This window comes from Schistocerca piceifrons, chromosome 5, assembly GCF_021461385.2.
Source record: "Schistocerca piceifrons isolate TAMUIC-IGC-003096 chromosome 5, iqSchPice1.1, whole genome shotgun sequence".
NCBI classification, from domain to species: Eukaryota; Metazoa; Arthropoda; class Insecta; order Orthoptera; family Acrididae; genus Schistocerca; species Schistocerca piceifrons.
In genome coordinates this window covers 71,648,309-71,666,652 of record NC_060142.1, presented here as the reverse complement: position 1 = coordinate 71,666,652, position 18,344 = coordinate 71,648,309, and the positions used below count along the sequence as shown (strand labels likewise).

At 42.0% G+C, this 18,344-nt stretch overlaps 1 protein-coding gene across 1 annotated transcript in view; it reads left to right on the top strand.

Annotated features, from left to right (window-relative positions):
• Window positions 1-18,344, top strand: part of LOC124798712 (UDP-glucosyltransferase 2-like) — a 115,678-nt gene that overhangs the window by 40,062 nt on the left and 57,272 nt on the right. Inside the window, exon 3 of the mRNA XM_047262229.1 lies at window positions 11,196-11,451. Within this exon, the coding sequence (XP_047118185.1) occupies window positions 11,196-11,451 (256 nt within the window). The remainder of the gene's footprint in view (window positions 1-11,195; window positions 11,452-18,344) is intronic.

Here is an 18,344-nt window from a genome sequence, read left to right as displayed (position 1 = left end):
GTGATCAGACAGGACGCTTATGTACGTCTCACCTGTCAGAATTAGTGCCGTATTACTCCAACTGCACACACCCCACACCATAACAGAGCCTCCACCAACTTTAACAGTCCACTGCTGACATGCAGGATACACGGATTCATGAGGTTGTCTCCATACTCGTACACGTCCATCTACCCGATACAATTCGAAACGAGACTCGTCTGACCAGGCAACATGTTTCTGTCATCAACAGTCCAATGTCGGTGTTGACATGCCCAGGCGAGACGTAAAGCTTTGTGCCGTGCAATCATCAAGGGTACATGAGTGGGCCTTCGGCTCCGACAGCCCATATCGATGATGTTTCATTGAATGGTTCGCGCGCTGACACTTGTTGATGGCCCAGCATTGAAATCTACAGCAATTTGCGGAAGATTTGCGCTTCTGTCACGTTCAACGATTCCCTTCAGTCGTCTTTGGTCCCGTTCTTGCGATGTCTTTTCCCGGCCCCAGCGATGTCGGAGATTTGATGTTTTACCGGATTCCTGATATTCACGGTCCCCTCGTGAAATGGTCCTGCGGAAAAATCCTCACTTCATCGCTACTTTGTTGTCTTATATAGACTTTGCCGACTGCAGCGCCGTATTCTGCCTGTTTACATATCTCTGTATTTGAATACGCACGCCTATACCAGTTTCTTCGGCACTTCACTGTATAGTTACGTTACATTACATTAATAATCGTTCCATAGATCATGAATACGACATTTCGTACTGATGTGGAATCTGTGAGTTTAACATAAGGTTCCTCTACACCAGGGCTTAACAACTGGCCGGTTTTGAGCGCGAGTACTCGCGTCTGCTCAGGCACATGCTCGCGAGCAGGTGCAAGGTGTGGAGGGAGGGGAAATGCGCGCGCACGCTTGAATAGGGCCGCAGCGTGCCTTTTGAATTCGCGCCGACTGTGTAACGTTTAAAATACCACGATCAGCTCAGATAACAGTCACTTCGCTGGTTAAGAATCATGTCAAGTCGCCGTTGTGTAACCCCAACCATGCTTTCGCAGTTCAACCCCCATTGGGAGGAATTGTATCGGTTTACAGAAAAAGATGGTGTTGCAAAATGTACAGTATGTCACAAAACGCTGAATTCTTTTAGGAAATTTAATTTGCAGCGACTTTATATGTCGTACCACGCGAAAGACCACGGAAGTGGAAAATGTGATGGGCCAGATCGTGCAAAGGAAGTTATTAAACCTAAAAGGAAGCTATCCGAAGAAGATTTGGACGACGAAGAAAAATCAACCAAGGCAGCTCTCAGAGTGAGTTACAAAATTGCTTTGCTTTTAGCAGAAGCCCTGCGCCCCTTCACTGATGGCGATTTAATAAAAGAATGTTTGGTAGTTGCAGCGGAACATTTGTGTCCATCTCAAGTTGAACAGTTTCGGATTGTGCCATTATCTAACATGACCATTATGTGTCGCATACAGGACATGGCAGACGACGTCCAGAGCCAGCTTGCAAATATCTGTAAAGATTTTATGGCGTATTCTCTAGCTCTGGACGAAAGTGTTGATATCACTGGAACAGCGCAGCTTGCCATATTTATTAGAGGTGTTAATAGAGAGGGAGGTGAGGGAGGAGCTCCTTGATGTAGTAGCCATGAAGAACACTACAACCGGAGGTGGTATTTTAAATAGTGTTGAAGAAAGTGTTGAAAATATAGGATTGTCGTGGAATTCTTTAGTTTCAGTGTCTACATACGGTGCACCAGCGATGACAGGGAAAAGATCAGGTTTCGTTGCGCTGTTGAAGGAGAAAATGCAGAAACTGTCCGTCCCGAATGAAATAAGGGACGGTCATTGTGTGATCCACCAGGAAAACTTATGTGCAAAGAGTATCGCTCAAAAAATGTGATCAGTGTTGTTGTTCGTACAACCAATTATATAAGGAAGCAGGGGCTACAACACAGGCAATTTAAAAGCTTTCTTGAGGATGTAGAAAGCCAGTATGGTAGCCTGCCTTAATTCAGCGAGGTCCGCTGGCTTAGTCATAGCGAATTATTAAATCGATTTTTTTGCCTATTAGATAAGATAAATATGTTCATGGAAATAAATAACATGTGTGTTCCTGAATTGAAAGAGCCTTTATGGAAATGTGATCTCGCGTTCTTAACAGATTTAACTAGCGATCTGAATGCTTTGAACATTTCACTACAAGGTAAAGATCTGCTAATTACTCATTTCATAGATCGAATACGAGCTTTTAGAATGAAATTGACACTTTGGGTGAGTCAGCTGGAAACAGGAAATCTAGCTCATTTTCCTAAATTATTATCCATGCAAGATGTTCACAAAGACTGTGAACGTTATTCACATAGTTTAGTTGCCCTTAAGGAAGAATTTGATCAATGCTTTCAAGATCTGACAGCACTAGACAGTGATTTTTAACTGTTCTCCTCTCCATGTTCGGCGAATATTGAAGAGATTCGTCCTGAGCTGCAACTAGAAATTATTGATCTGCAGTGTGACAGAGAATACAGAGACAAATTTCAGAACAAGAAAAACATTTTGGAATTCTACAGACACTTCCCTCAGGATAGATTTCCTCGTTTGCACAAACTGGCGGCTACAATTATATCAATGTTCGGTTCCATGTATGTTTGTGAACAACTGTTCTCTGCAATGAAATGTAACGAGACGCGCCTAAGAAACGCATTGTCTGATCGAAATTTAAACTGCACACTGCGCCTACAATGCACAAGAACAATTACTCTGAACGTAGATGGAATTGTAAAGGGCAAGAAGTACAAGATAACCGAGAATCCCACACTTCAGTGACACCTTTTATTGTGCAACAGTTCACAAATTAATACGAATGTAGAGGCATACACTAAGCTAATAAAATTATGTGGCACATGTACATTCTCCTTTATTTGTTTCATTTGTCGCAGTAATAATTCGTGAGTGATATCCCTGCAGGTAGCCGTAGATTTACATTGACTGGCAGCAACTGTTGCGTGCCCCACGTGACTCTCCCCCCCTCTCTGCTCTGGTCCAGTAGTGGGGGTAGCGTGCTCGCGCTGCTCCATGCTTGCGCCTTGCTGCTCACAGCTTGCTCCGCGAGCTCGTATGTTGTGAAGCCCTGCTCTACACGACTTTTGTTTTTGTACAATTACAACTTCATATCTAAAAATTCATCTATTAAGTTGAAGGAGTTGTCATATAAAAAGTCTTATAACTTGTTTTTAAATGCTCGTTGGATATCTGTCAGACTTTTAATGCTGTTGGGTAAATGACCAAGGCTTTTGTGGCAGCCAAATTCACCCCTGTCTGTGCCAAAGTCAGACTTAACACAGCATAGTGAGGATTAACCTTTCTTCTAGTATTGTAGCTATACAGTGTGCTATTATTTTTTGACTTTGATGGGTTATTAATAACAATTTTTATAAGTGAGTGAATGTATTGCGAAAGTACCGTACTGTAATATCCCTAGTTCCTTAAATAAATGTCTTGCAACGTGATCTTGTATGGGCTACAGCTATTAGTCTATTTACATGCTTCTTTGCAATGAATACATTTCTCTAAATGACGAAGTACCCCAAAATATGATGCCATGTGAAAGCAGTGAATGAAAATTGGCATAGTTGGCTACTTTACGAACTTGTTTTTCGCTAAAATTTGCAGTTCCCCTAATGGCATAAGTAGATGAACTCAAACGTTCCAGGAAATCATCATGTATTTCTTCCAGTCCAAGTTCTCAGCAATCCACACCCAGAAATTTTGCAACAGACTTCTGTTCAAAGTCTATATTTATCAATATTGTTATGCCACTTACTGTAGACAACTGTACATACTTTGTTTTCTCAAAATTTAGTGACACTCCATTTGCAGAGAACCAGTTACTAATTTTCTGAAAGTCTTCTTTGCACTTGAAACAAGAGTGGAGCAAAAAAATCGGTAGGATGAAACTGACAATTCATAGTGATGTATTATTAAACAATTCTGCATCACATCCACGTAAAGTGGTTTAAGAAACCATGAAACAATATAAACTACTTGACAAAAAAATGAAGCACCAGGAAGGGAAGGAGGAAACGAAACGAAACTCACAAGTTGACAGGGTATGCTATGTTATTTCCGCCATTATAAAGTCGAGCAACATACACACGTACTTGACAGTACGAGCAAATCTACCAGTATGACGCTGCAAACCTTCTGACCTGGATGCATGCACTGACTCAGTTATGGATCTTGTTATATGTCCATTGTCCCCGCTCGTGAGACAAACTGGCACACACTGTTCTAAATTACCTTTGGCATTTACGTACTGGTACTGAGAGGGACATCATGTCTGAGATAGTCTCACATACCACGCAGACAGTTCACAGACACATGCCAGTTATGGGTGAGCATCGTTATGTTGAAAAGGGGCATCACTACAGTGTCACACAGAAGGTAACACATTAGGGCACAGCATATCCGTGACGTTCCATAGTCCCCTCAGTCACTACTAGCAGGGATCTGGCATCACACTGGACGACTCTCCAAGTGGTGTCTGCTCTGTCTCTCTGTAGCCGCCACACTCGCCGACGATATTCATCTTGGGTAGTGCAGAACTGCGATTCGTCACCCAACATAGTGTGACACCATTCTTCACCATTGCATACTTCTCAGTCATGGCAGCATTCCAAATGCAGCCGCTTTTGATGCGGTGTTAACCGTGGCCTATGCATAGGACCGTAAGTCCGTAGCCTGGCTGCTGCTGATCTCCATCCAATTAGGCGAGATTGCAGAGTATGTTAAGGGGAGACCATTTGTAAATTTCTGGTAAGATTTTATGGGACCAAACTCCTTAGGTCATCGGTCCCTAAGCTTACACACTTATTAATCTAACTTAAACTAACTTACGCTATGGACAACACACACACCCATGCCCGAACTTCCGACAGGGGAAGCCGCGAGGACCGTGACAAGGCGCCTGAGACCGCGCGGCTACCCCGCGCGGCGGGGAGGCCATTACATGTTCTCATATGGCAGGCGAAGATGTGAAGGAATTACAACATGCTTGGTACACAATACAGCGATACTCCATTGTGTTGGTCGGGGATAATGCGTGATCGACTAAAACCTCGACAAGGAGTATGCATCTCCCTGGATATCGCATGTTTCCAACAGCGGCTCAAATGGAGATTCACGATGAGGCCACTTCAGACTCTCTCAGATTAATTAGTAAGTCAGTTAGTGAGTTACACGTTCAATAGGTCATTTGAACGATTCCCCTATCGAAATGCTGTGGATAGAGTCGGCTTACAGGATATATATACATGACTACTATTAACATTAATTATCACATTTTGATGTTATTCCTGCTAATGCAATTACAATTTAAGAAAGATTCTTTTAATTTTTTTTATTTTTTTAATCTGGCTACCAGTTTTTAAGCAGAAATTCGTCAGTGGAGTATAAGGAGTTGCCCAAGAGGAATGATTTAAATTAGATTTAAATATTGCTTCCCTATCTGTCAAACATAACGTAAAATTGGGTAAATGATAAAAAATTCATCATTCTTCTCAAATTGTATTATTTAAGACGAATTTCACTAGCGAAAATATGTATCTAGACAGTGTAGTAAAAACGCCTAGCCCCCCTGCATAATGTCCGTGGGTGAACACAACATATTATTCTAATTGCTCGCTTTTGTATAATCGGTACTTTCGTTCTAAGAGTTGTGTTACAGTGCAAATTACTCATAACGATGCATGGAAACATTCAAAATATGTCAGGAGGTTGAGACATTTGTTTTCAAGATTAGCAGGTTCATGAAGAAGTAGCTGAACTTAACTGTTCAGAAGCTCAGTAATGTACTTCCTCCAGTTAAAGTTTTCATCAACATATACACTCAAAAGTTAAGAATATTCTACCCTGCTTACTGACTACTGCCCATGTGGTACATCAGTTGTTGGTATGACTCCATTTGTTGAACAGAACTGAAAATAGAGAGTGTTCAAAATTTAGTGAGAGTATATTTTCAGAGAATTACTCAATAATTCCTTCTAAAACATCATTTTTTATCTCTTCTGTTTTTTTCTCTCTTATGGGATTTGTCATAAAACTAGTATTGTCTCTTCCCCGTGAACCATGGACCTTGCCGTTGGTGGGGAGGCTTGCGTGCCTCAGCGATACAGATGGCCTTACCGTAGGTGCAACCACAACGGAGGGGTATCTGTTGAGAGACCAGATAAACGAGTGGTTCCTGAAGAGGGGCAGCAGCCTTTTCAGTAGTTGCAGGGGCAACAGTCTGGATGATTGATTGACCTGGCCTTGCAACATTAACCAAAACGGCCTTGCTGTGCAGGTACTGCGAACGGCTGAAAGCAAGGGGAAACTACGGCCGTAATTTTTCCCGAGGGCATGCAGCTCTACTGTATGGATAAATGATAATGGCGTCCTCTTGGGTAAAATATTTTAGAGGTAAAATAGTCCCCCATTCGGATCTCCGGGCGGGGACTACTCAAGAGGACGTCGTTATCAGGAAAAAGAAAACTGGCGTTCTACGGATCGGAGCGTGGAATGTCAGATCCCTTAACTGGGCAGGTAGATTAGAAAATTTAAAAAGGGAAATGGATAGGTTAAAGTTAAATATAGTGGGAGTTAGAGAACCTCGGTGGCAGGAGGAACAAGACTTTTGGTCAAGTGAATACAGTGTTATAAACACACAATCAAATAGGGGTAATGCAGGAGTAGGTTTAATAATGAATAAAAATATAGGAGTGCGGGTAAGCTACTACAAACAGGATAGTGAACGCATTACTGTGGCCAAGATAGACACGAAGCCCATGCCTACTACAGTAGTACAAGTTTATATGCCAACTACCTCTGCAGATGATAAAGAAATTGAAGAAATGTATGATGAGATAAAAGAAATTACTCATTTGGTGAAGGGAATTGAGAATTTAATAGTCATGGGTGACTGGAATTCGAGAGTAGGGAAAGGGAGAGAAGGAAACATAGTAGGTGAATATGGATTGGGGGAAAGAAATGAAAGAGGAAGCCGCCTGGTAGAGTTTTGCACAGAGCATAACTTAATCATAGCTAACATTTGGTTCAAGACTCATGAAAGAAGGTTGTATACATGGAAGAACGCTGGAGATACTAGAAGGTATCAGATAGATTACATAATGGTAAGACAGAGATTTAGGAACCAGGTTTTAAATTGTAAGGCATTTCCAGGGGCAGATGTGGACTCTGACCACAATTTATTGCTTATGAACTGTAGATTAAAACTGAAGAAACTGCCAAAAGGCGGGAATTTAAGAAGATGGGGCCTGGATAAACTGAAAGAACCAGAGGTTGTACAGAGTTTCAGGGAGAGCATAAGGGAACAATGGACAGGAATGGCGGAAAGAACTACAGTAGAAGAAGAATGGGTAGCTCTGAGGGATGAAGTAGTGAAGGCAGCAGAGGATCAAGTAGGTTAAAAGACGAGGGCTAGTAGAACTCCTTGGGTGACAGAAGAAATATTGAACTTAATTGACGAAAGGAGAAAATATAGAAATGCAGTAAATGAAGCAGGCAAAAAGAAATACAGAAGTCTCAAAAATAAGATCGACAGGGAGTGCCAAATGGCTAAGCAGGGATGGCTAGAGGACAAATGTAAGGATGTAGAGGCTTATCCCACTAGGGGTAAGACAGATACTGCCTACAGGAAAATTAAAGAGACCTTTGGAGAAAAGAGAGCCACTTGTATGAATATCAAGAGCTCAGATGGAAACCCAGTTCTAAGCAAAGAAGGGAATGCAGAAAGGTGGAAGGAGTATATAGAGGGTCTATACAAGGGTGATGTACTTGAGGACAATATTATGGAAATAGAAGAGTATGTAGATGAAGATGAAATGGGAGATACTATACTGCGTGAAGAGTTTGACAGAGCACTGAAAGACCTGAGTCGAAGCAACGCTTCGGGAGTAGACAACATTCCATTAGAACTACTGATGGCCTTGGGAGAGCCAGTCCTGACAGAACTCTACCATCTGGTGAGCAAGATGTACGAGACAGGCGAAATACCCTCAGACTTCAAGAAGAATATAATAATTCCAATCCCAAAGAAAGCAGGTGTTGACAGATATGAAAATTAGCGACCTATGAGTTACATAAGTCACAGCTGCAAAATACTAACGCGAATTCTTTACAGACGAATGGAAAAACTGGTAGAGGCCGACCTCGGGGAAGATCAGTTTGGATTCCGTAGAAATATTGGAACATGTGAGGCAATACTGACCTTACGACTTATCTTAGAAGAAAGATTAAGGGAAGGCAAAGCTACGTTTCTAGCATTTGTAGACTTAGAGAAAGCTTTTGACAATGTTGACTGGATTCTAAAGGTGGCAGGGGTAAAATACAGGGAGCGAAAGCCTATTTACAATTTGTACAGAAACCAGATGGCAGTTATAAGAGTGGAGGGGCATGAAAGGGAAGCAGCGGTTGAGAAGGGAGTGAGACAGGGTTGTAGCCTCTCCCCGATGTTATTTAATCTGTATATTGAGCAAGCAGTAAAGGAAACAAAAGAAAAATTCGGAGTAGGTATTAAAATCCATGGAGAAGAAATAAAAACTTTGAGGTTCGCCGATGACATTGTAATTCTATCAGAGACAGCAAAGGTGCACCCATCCCAGCGATCGGATACGCTGTTTAAATCAGACAATGATGCACTATCTGGAAGGAGTAAATCAGCCATAACTAGAGCAAAGCAACTGTGTTCACTTCCAGGCTCAAGTTCACCAACCACAAGCTGAGAATTGGTAGTACGGACGTCAGTTGGTGTGACTCACTAGACTGTGGCGTCGCCCATAATCAGCACAAAGGTTGTGGCCTGTTGTGTCAGTTGTACCCACTCTTCAAGAGTGATGTACTATCAGGCAATGTGAAACTGACAATTTGATGTGCCATCATACTTCCAGCCATTTTGTCTGCTTTGCACAGTTGGAAAGAGATACTCATCTGAAACGACTGTAGATTATAAAAAAACAAAATGCATCCAGGTTATAATAAACGAGTCCCGCTATTTTCTCAAGACTCACATTAGGCAACATTTAGGGCAACCATCCATTTATCAAATCACCGATATGAAACTTATCAGATTTTATGCAAAACAACTATTTTGCGTCGCAATCTGGTAAATTGAACCCCCATATTCGCTTCATAAAAGACCAAAGAAGACTCTCATACGATACTTTGGTGAAGGACGTACAGTTAAACACTACATGTGCAGAGTCTATCCCTTCATTTTTCTAGTAAACTATAAGTTAGTCTCAGATGGGACTTGTGCAGCTTCTGTTTTTTGTATGAGCAACAAACATGAATTGGATTGACTGTTCGTATCTCGTCAGTGATTGCCACAATGATCAGCCAAAGCATTATGACCATTGCCCAACAGCGACGCTGAATGCCAACTGGTAGGGTTGCCGGCACGTGACACTGTAACGAAAGAATGTAAGCGGAAAAGACAGGGGCGGGGGTCACCTTAGCGAAGGTATGAGATGTAAATGGCGAATTCCTCTGAGGTAAGGTACTTTGACAGATTATTATTACTCACAGCCTGTGAACGAGTATCTACAAAACGGCGAAGCTGGTCGGATGTCCGTGTGCTACTGTCGTACGTATGTACGGAAAGAGGACAGTTAAACTAGAACTAGGTTCCAAGTGGTTAGAAGTCCAAAACTGTTCACAGAACGTGGGGTTCGGAGGCATGGCTGCTTTGTAAAGGAGGAGATGGTGATACGTAGCATCTCTGCCGAAAGAGCACAATGCTGGTGCTTACACAAGTATTTCCGAGCACAGTGTTTCTCGTACATTGTTGAACATGGAGCTCCGCATTAGGCCACCCCTACATGTTCACATGTTGACGCAACGACATCGTCAGTTACGATTTCAGTGGGTACGGGACCATCGGGATTCAACCGTCGATCAAACGAAACGTGTCGGGTCTTCGGGTCAACCACATTTTTCCTACACGAGGTAGCTAGTCGTCTCCAGAACGCATTCATCGAGGTGAATGACGGCTCGAAAGGTGGAGCGCGTAACGGACGTTGGTTGGTGGCAGCAGTCTTATGCTATGGGAAACATTCTCCTGCGCTTGCGTGGGACCCGTGGTAGTAGCCGAGGATGCATCCTGTCACGCTTGATGTCTTCCCCGACGGCGCTTCATCATTCCGTAGCATAACTGTCCGTGTCTCGGAGCCAGAACTCTGCTACAGTGGTTCGAGGAGCATTATGCTGAATTCACGTCGATGTCTCGGCGACCAAATTCGCACGGTGTGAATACTTTGGAACCTAGTTGGGTCGCTATTGGGCGCCACAGCCGCGTACAAGTCAGCGGCCCCTTATTTACGCGACTTTCGTGACCTGTCCATAGATATCCAACGCCCCATACCTCCACGAACCTGCCAAGAAATTTTCAGATAACTGATACGCAGAATCAGACGCACAAACACGTTATCAAGCAGGTTGTCATAATGTTGTAGCTCATCAGCGTACGTTATGCTGGTGCCCGAACACAACCCTCACCTCATTTTGTGGACAAGGAGCTCCATTTTGTAATTCTAATTGTGTGTAACGTCATAAATTCTTTATGTGTGCGGGACGATTCTGACTGTGCTCTGTTCTTTGGTTCGAGCCCACGTTACCGCTGTCGTAACGTTCCTTCTCTACCGTGTTTATGAAATCGATACAGCGTCCATGTGTGTTTCCGCATGCTTTGATTCACAATAGCGACTGGCACTGTTTATTTCAGAAATACAAGACTAATCTAATTGTTTGGAAAGTGTGTAAGTGGTAAACGTAGTGCATATTACCTGCGTAACGAGCAAATTAGTAGGCATATGACCAGTTTGTGAACTTTCTATTTATCTGGCTAACACAGCGATTGTACTGTTCTAGCTATGTCCCGACACAACCTTATCTTTCTTTTTTTCGTCCTGGGCACGAGTGCAGCTGAAGCAAACACATCTTCTGTTGAGCAAACCCTGCTTTAGAGATACACTTTCATAGGATGTGTAACTGATTCTGATTCAGTTTACTTTTCAGGAGGTGTAGCCATTTGAAACTGGTTCTGTATTTTTGACTTAACCTTTAGTTGTCTGTTAATGCTTGTATGAGAGTAATATAATTGCAGTGCAGCCACTGTTCAGGGGCAACTGATTGACGAAGCTGATGTTGCACAGGAGCGGCGAGAAGCAGTTCGACTTGGTGATCGTGCACACTTTAACGATCGACTGCTTCGACCCTTTCGCACACCTGCTCGGTGGAGTGCCGCTGGTTGCCGTTTCGACCAACATGATGACGCCTTGGTGCAGCGACAGGGTCGCCAACCCTCACAACCCCGCCTACATCGGCACTTACTTCCTCCCATACGAGACCGCCAACATGGGTTTCTATGAGCGCTTTCTCAACACCGTCTATCATCTCTTTGTTAAATTTGTAAGTAGAGACTGGTTGTAACTAGTGCTTTCCCAGTGCAGTCCAATGCTACATGTTGCTACCGGACTACGGTTATCTGCAGTTTTCCTAAATCGTTTAATATAAATAATCAGTTTAAATCATAAAGGATAGGGATTATATCTGATCAATTCCTGATACTAATCAGTTTGCTTCACCTATAATGACCTCCCTCTCGTCTATCAGTAGTAGCAGTAGTAGTAGTAGTAGTAGTAGTACAATTAGTACTAGTAGGAGTAATTTTGTTCATATGTGGTTCACTTTTACAAGGTTATATAATATAATAAAAACATAATTTAGATATATGGAAATAATTAAATTAATTAATGGCAGATAAGTAAATAGTGAAGATCTGATATGAAACTGGAATTTTGATTACTGTCTCTTATGAAATTTTCCGGCGTGTCGGACAAGCAGAATAAGCTGAGCCTCTGCCTGTAAGTGGCTAAAAAAATCTTTTCATATTAGTTCCACATAAACGAAATAGTATTTCTCTTGTTGTAGATTTATGCTTACCAATTAATAATACTACTTACGATCACCATATCCACATACAAAATCTTGACCTCGTCCATTATATCGTTGTAATCGGATCCTCGTGATAACTCCGAAGTACACTGGGGTCCTTCTTGGTTTTCTATATATTGCAATACTACTTGGAATAATGACACACAAAACTATTCACTGGCAAAATTATACCATATTCTTCCTTCGATGCACATCAAAAACGCAGACTTTTTACTTATTCTCACAACCAAAATGGCTACAACCGATTACGCTCTAAAATAACATGCATCTTCCTTCTTTAATTAAGAGAGGACGAGTCTTTCCTCTTACTGGGGAACAGGAGAAGCATCTTCTGTTCTTTTAACATTTGAAAATCAAAAATTCATGACGCTAGGCTACCGCCTCGCATTTTCTCTTTGCCTTTGAAGAAAACGAAACATAAAAGCAAGAAATGCACATGAAATGGACATGTTATGGTATTGAAACATTCTGGCAGATTAAAAGGATGTGTCGCACCGGAGTCCGCAGCTCGTGGTCCTGCGGTAGCGTTCTCGCTTCCCGCGCCATTTCCCGGGTTCGATTCTCGGCGGGGTCGGGGATTTTCTCTGCCTCATGATGACTGGGTGTTGTGTGATGTCCTTAGGTTAGTTAGGTTTAAGTAGTTCTAAGTTCTAGGGGACTGGTTACCATAGATGTTAATTCCCATAGTGCTCAGAGACACTTGAACCATTTTTTTGTCGGACCTGAACTGTGGTTCCCAGGTTTGAGTACCTGCCCGGCACATAGTTTCAATCTGCCAGAAAGTTCCGATCAGCGCACACTCTGCTGCTGAATGAAAATTCGTTCTAAATGTCATTCTATAATAGTTTGAGAAGGTGGAAATCGTGGTACGTTACAGAACAGCGCTGTATTGGTTAGGGCTGGGCAATATGATCTTGTGTACGAGATCATATAAACTCGTATTACTGGTGAAAGACATTTACGAGCCTGGAAGTTCGATGAATGGCAGTCTGACTGGGACACTAGAAGCACTGTGGGGCAGGTTTACAATATATTCCCAAGCATCAGGAAGAGGCCTGTAATCGAAGTATGGTGCACCTATTTACTGGTCACGCTCCATATCCCAAAAATTTGAATCGAGTGGGATATGATAACACACCAATTTTTGAATGTGGAGAGGGAGGTTCCGCTGATCATACCTTTCTCAGATACTCCCTTCTTCAGGTAGGGATAGACTGCAGTCAGTTTGATTGAGATATGCAAGCAATTGTAAGTGACCAAAACTTGTGGACCACAGTTAATATGATTGCACATAGAATATAAAAAAGGCAACTGCTTAACTATCACTCTATAAGATCAAATGGACGCGTAAACAGATTACAAGAACCGTTTCCTCCATTGTAGATAATGATAGGCACATAGAAATTTAAATAAGAGAATCTTTAAAATACAGATATACATAAATAAATAAGGAATATTTTTAAAAAAGGGAGGAAAGAAAGAATGGTATGGCCACCAGCACAGTATGCATAAATTCTAGGATTGCGGAGGCACGTACATATTAGTGTGGGCAATGTAGAATAGCGTCGCCACATTAGTTCTAGACCTAGGTGTACTTGTAGCTAGTCGACAAACCTCCAGTTGTTCTGGGGCTTCCAGTAACATATATAGTGGTATAGGCTGGAACTTGAGTTAATTCCTGATATTTTATGTTTTTTAATTGATTTTCATTTCCAATTTTCTGTTTTATTTTTACGTTAATATTATAAATTGTTGCTCTTAACATAACTTATGCTATATACAAATAGAAGTCGTTGTACGTCACCATAATTACTGAATATGTACGACATATTTAGAGCTTCCAGATAACAGGTAAACAATTCACGGCAAGAACTTAAATTTTAAAAAATAAAGTTTACGAAAAAAACGTAATTCGAACGTACAGATTGTTACATCTTTAAAAGTTTGAGAATGCTGAGACGTGTAGTCAGCTGTGCCCTTATGGTTGGAAATATTTCGGCATCTGCCTGATCGAACTTAAGGAAACCGTCGAATTCAAGGTTAGTCGATTAACAACACAGCAATCTCGTTCGGTCCATCGCTAGAGTAAAATACAATTTTGTTTATACATTCTTGCACGGAAGTTATTTCATATGTAAGAAGCCAATAGTACACCGTTCATTCATTTATGTACAGTATACCGATAACTCCACAGACTGAATTTTAGTACCCACACTCTCAACTGACATAACTACCTTGGCGATTATGCTTATGCTTCTGTTTCGTGTATCACAGCTTCCCATTTTCTTGCCTGAAAAACTGATCATGCACTATTGCGCAGTTAGCAAGATACTGATATGAAGATATCTGGGAAAGCCAATAAGATGTTATTGATATCCAATGAGGAGACTTGGTGTTAGCTTTTGCAGAAAAAAGAACGTTCTAGTGCAAAAATGTGTTGTGAAGTGAAGTTAAAATATTCACCGTTTGGTTTCGAAGCTCTATCAGTAACTGTGTTGCAATACCTCGAGTCCCTCTGTTATGAAAACATGGCCAAACATTTTTCAGCACCTTTGTGTCATCGTCAGAGGGTGCTTTTATGCAGTTCTGTAAAATGTAAAGTGTTTTAGTAATAATTATTCTAACGAAGTTAGACCTAAAATCGTTTCTCTCTGTTGTTGTTGTTACCTTAATTTTCGTACATTTGTTCTCATACCAATTTGGGAACTGATTTTAAACTTGTTTAACGTTTCTCTTCCTCTGCATGTGTGTAAAGGAACTTCAAATGTTGCACCAAACTGCACCGAGAACAACTAAACATCAGTTGGGACTGGACACGCCGAAGCAACATAAAAGCTGCGTTTTATAAAGAAAAAAGTTGTAGCTTGCGAGTAAATCTCTGCAAAAACATGTATTGTTATTGTGTGTGTTATTCCACAACAGTTGAGAATACAAATTAGGACGGATGTTTCTAAATTAACTGTATGTATTCGCAAAATACAGTCGCGAAGTATTTTTTGCACAACAAAATTACATTTGTAGGTAAAGTAGCAGAATTTACTGAAGATGGCACGAAGGAACCAAAACATGTTCGAATTGTAATAAAGAATAGTAGTTTGCATAATAGGCAGACTTGAAACCAGCAAGAAAATAAAGGTGTTTCACTTTTATTGATTTGTGTTACATTCTTTTAATCAAAGCTTTATCTGCGTTATGTGAGTAATATTTCACTTTAAGGAATGCACTTCGTAAGAGGTTTTCTTTAATAATCTCTTAAATACCATTAGGCAGTATATTGTACTAGTTCTTCCTCAGTAGAAAGTGCTGTTTCGAGTCTTATATTTATTCTTGCTCTGAAATGAATGTCTAGATCCATGGTCAGTGACGGAGCCATTTATGTTGCTTTGTATGTGCGTAACTGACTGATATTCTAATTTGGTATAATGAAAATATATTAACACATCTTCACAGCGATTTACTGATTTTCGTTAATTGCCGATGGGGTTGTTCTTTAGTTTGAAAACTGTGGTTTTTTTTTTTGTTTTGTGCATTTGTTGCACAGAAAGGAAGTCTACTGGTAAGAAATGAGTTCTGGACATACAGCATTTAACTTGAAGACATTGGACGTTACACAGTAATGGAACTCTAAGGGGACTTAAATGTGATGACAGTTTTTGCAAATATCTTTACACAGTTTCATGAGCCCACTAAACAAATCAGCATTCATTGGTATAAATTTTGTGTTCTTTACATAATATACAGTGGCTTGATATAGTTTATCAATGTCATTTTCACTCATCAAACTGAAATTAAAGATACTTTGTTTCGTAAATGCTAAACGTAACTTTGTAGCATAATGACGAATTGTAAACTTCCTTTAGGGTTTTATTTTCTTTGTCTGCAAATAGGTCCCCATTTTCCTTTACAGTGACTGTCCTGTTATGGTCGTTAAGAAAGGGAATTTTTCCCTTGTGTCGCAACTATTTAGAAATGTTTGTTCAGGTGTTCAAATGTGTGTGAAATCTTATGGGACTTAACTGCTAAGGTCATCAGTCCCTAAGCTTACACACTACTTAACCTAAATTATCCTAAGGACAAACACACACACCCATGCCCGAGGGAGGACGCGAAGCTCTGCTGGGATCAGCCGCACAGTCCATGACTGCAGGGCCTGGACCGCTCGGCTAATCCCGCGCGGCTAGAAATAATTGATGAAGATCAGGAACAGTGATTATTCTAACACACTAAACAGCAGGAACATTATGCCTCTCGACCTATTATCGACATAAATCCGCCCAGGCGATAGCAGCGTCACCTGGTGGGGAATGTCTGCTAGTCAGACACACGCACAGTGCATGGAGTATCAGTGGGCGTGCTGCCCGCGTGTAGAATGGAGATGGCGCGTGATCTGTCTTTGTTTGACTGAGGACAGATTGCGATGGCCCAAAGGCTCGGCAAGAGCATTTAGGAAACTGCAAGACTTTTCGGTTCAAATGGTTCAAATGGCTCTGAGCACTATGGGACTCAACATCTTAGGTCATAAGTCCCCTAGAACTTAGAACTACTTAAACCTAACTAACCTAAGGACATCACACACACCCATGCCCGAGGCAGTATTCGAACCTGCGACCGTAGCAGCCTCGCGGTTCCGGACTGAAGCGCCTAGAACCGCACGGCCACCGCGGCCGGCAGACTTTTCGGATATTCGAGGAATGCCGTGGTGAGTGTTTTCAACACGTGCCGAAAACAAGGTGAAACCTGTCCAGACGTCGTGGGATTGGGCTGCCACCCATCATTATCGATGTCGGACTGGTACGACAGGAGAGGCGATGAACTGTGGCGGAACTAATATCGGACCTTAATGTTTGGCAGAGTACAAGTGTGGCTGAAAACACACTGCACCGAACACCCCTAACGATGGGCCTCCGCAACCGACGACCCGTGCATGTCCCAATGTTATCATCATGGCATTGTCTACGACTGAAATGGACACGTGACCATCGGCACTGGACGTTGGCGCAATGGCAGAGCATTGCATGGTCTCACGAACCCCGCTACCTTCTTCATCTTGCGGATGGGAGAGTGCGAATCTGTCGTCTTCCAGGAGAACAGTTCCTTGATACCTGTAAAAGCTGGCGGCAGTTCCATTATACTCTGAGGGACATTCACGTGGGTATCCATTGGTACAATGGAGCTCGTGCATTTCACCATAAGGGCTAAGGGGTAACCTACACACCACGTACACCCCTTCGTGGAGATCACGTTTCGCCACGGCAGTGGCGTTTTTCAGCAAGATAATGTCCCATGTTAAAAGGCCAGGAGTGTGATGGAATAGTCCGAGGAACACAGTGACGAGCTCCAATTTACATGCTGGCCCCAAACTTTCCAGTTTTGGATCCGATCGAACACATTTAGGGGTATGATTGAATGTGGTGTCATAGTTCATCGTCCCCAACCCCCCACCCCCCTCCCCCTGGAATTTATGGGAATTAGGTATCTTATGTGTGCAGCTCCCTCCAGCGACCTGCGAAGACCTCATTGCTTCCATGCCACTGTCATCCGTGCCAAAAATGTAGATACTAGGTAATAAGTATGTGGTCGAAATGTTCTGGCTAGTCAGTGTATGCTTCCCTTATGAAAACTTGTGTTGCCGTATTTTGGTTGTGATAGGTGCTTGACTGTTGTTTGAGGCTTGCGTTATCACTGCTTTTTCTGTAAAGTATGATCAGAGCTATTCGTTAGCTATTCCAATTGTATTAAAAGTTATTCCTTCCTATTTGGTAGAACTATACGTTTATTTCCTTCAATAGCCCATCGTCTCTATATGGTGAATGATCAACAAAACTGGCAGATGGCTTTGCTAGAAGGTAAAGTGTTTATGTCTATGGATACAGGTATCAAGTGTGGTGGACAGGTACTGTAGGCCTTCAGCCTCCTCTTACTGGGCAAGTACCTGTGCTGACAAAACTGTCCGCGACGTGTTATGAAGATCAGTCTGTGATTAGACAAAGTAGTGGCAACAAGGTGAGCCATTCTGGCTTACGTTTGGAATAATTTAGAGTGGCCGAGAGAATTTTAAATCTTGGGGGCCGGTCGAGGATTTGCTGCCCCTCCGACAGAGTTCCTGTCCGCGGCTTATACACTTTGTCCACCTCACTTTATCTTCACTATCTGGAATAGAGCTTTCTCTTTCCATGTCATATGCTACTGCAGTAATGTGCGCTGTTGCTGGAAGTAAGTCCAAAGCCCACACATGGAAACAAGTATAAACGTTAACACATTGAAATCTTCGAAGCTGTAGGACCGTTAACAAGTTGGACATTGGCGAATGTATTCTTTCTGCCAAGAACTCTAACCACGCAATGTCT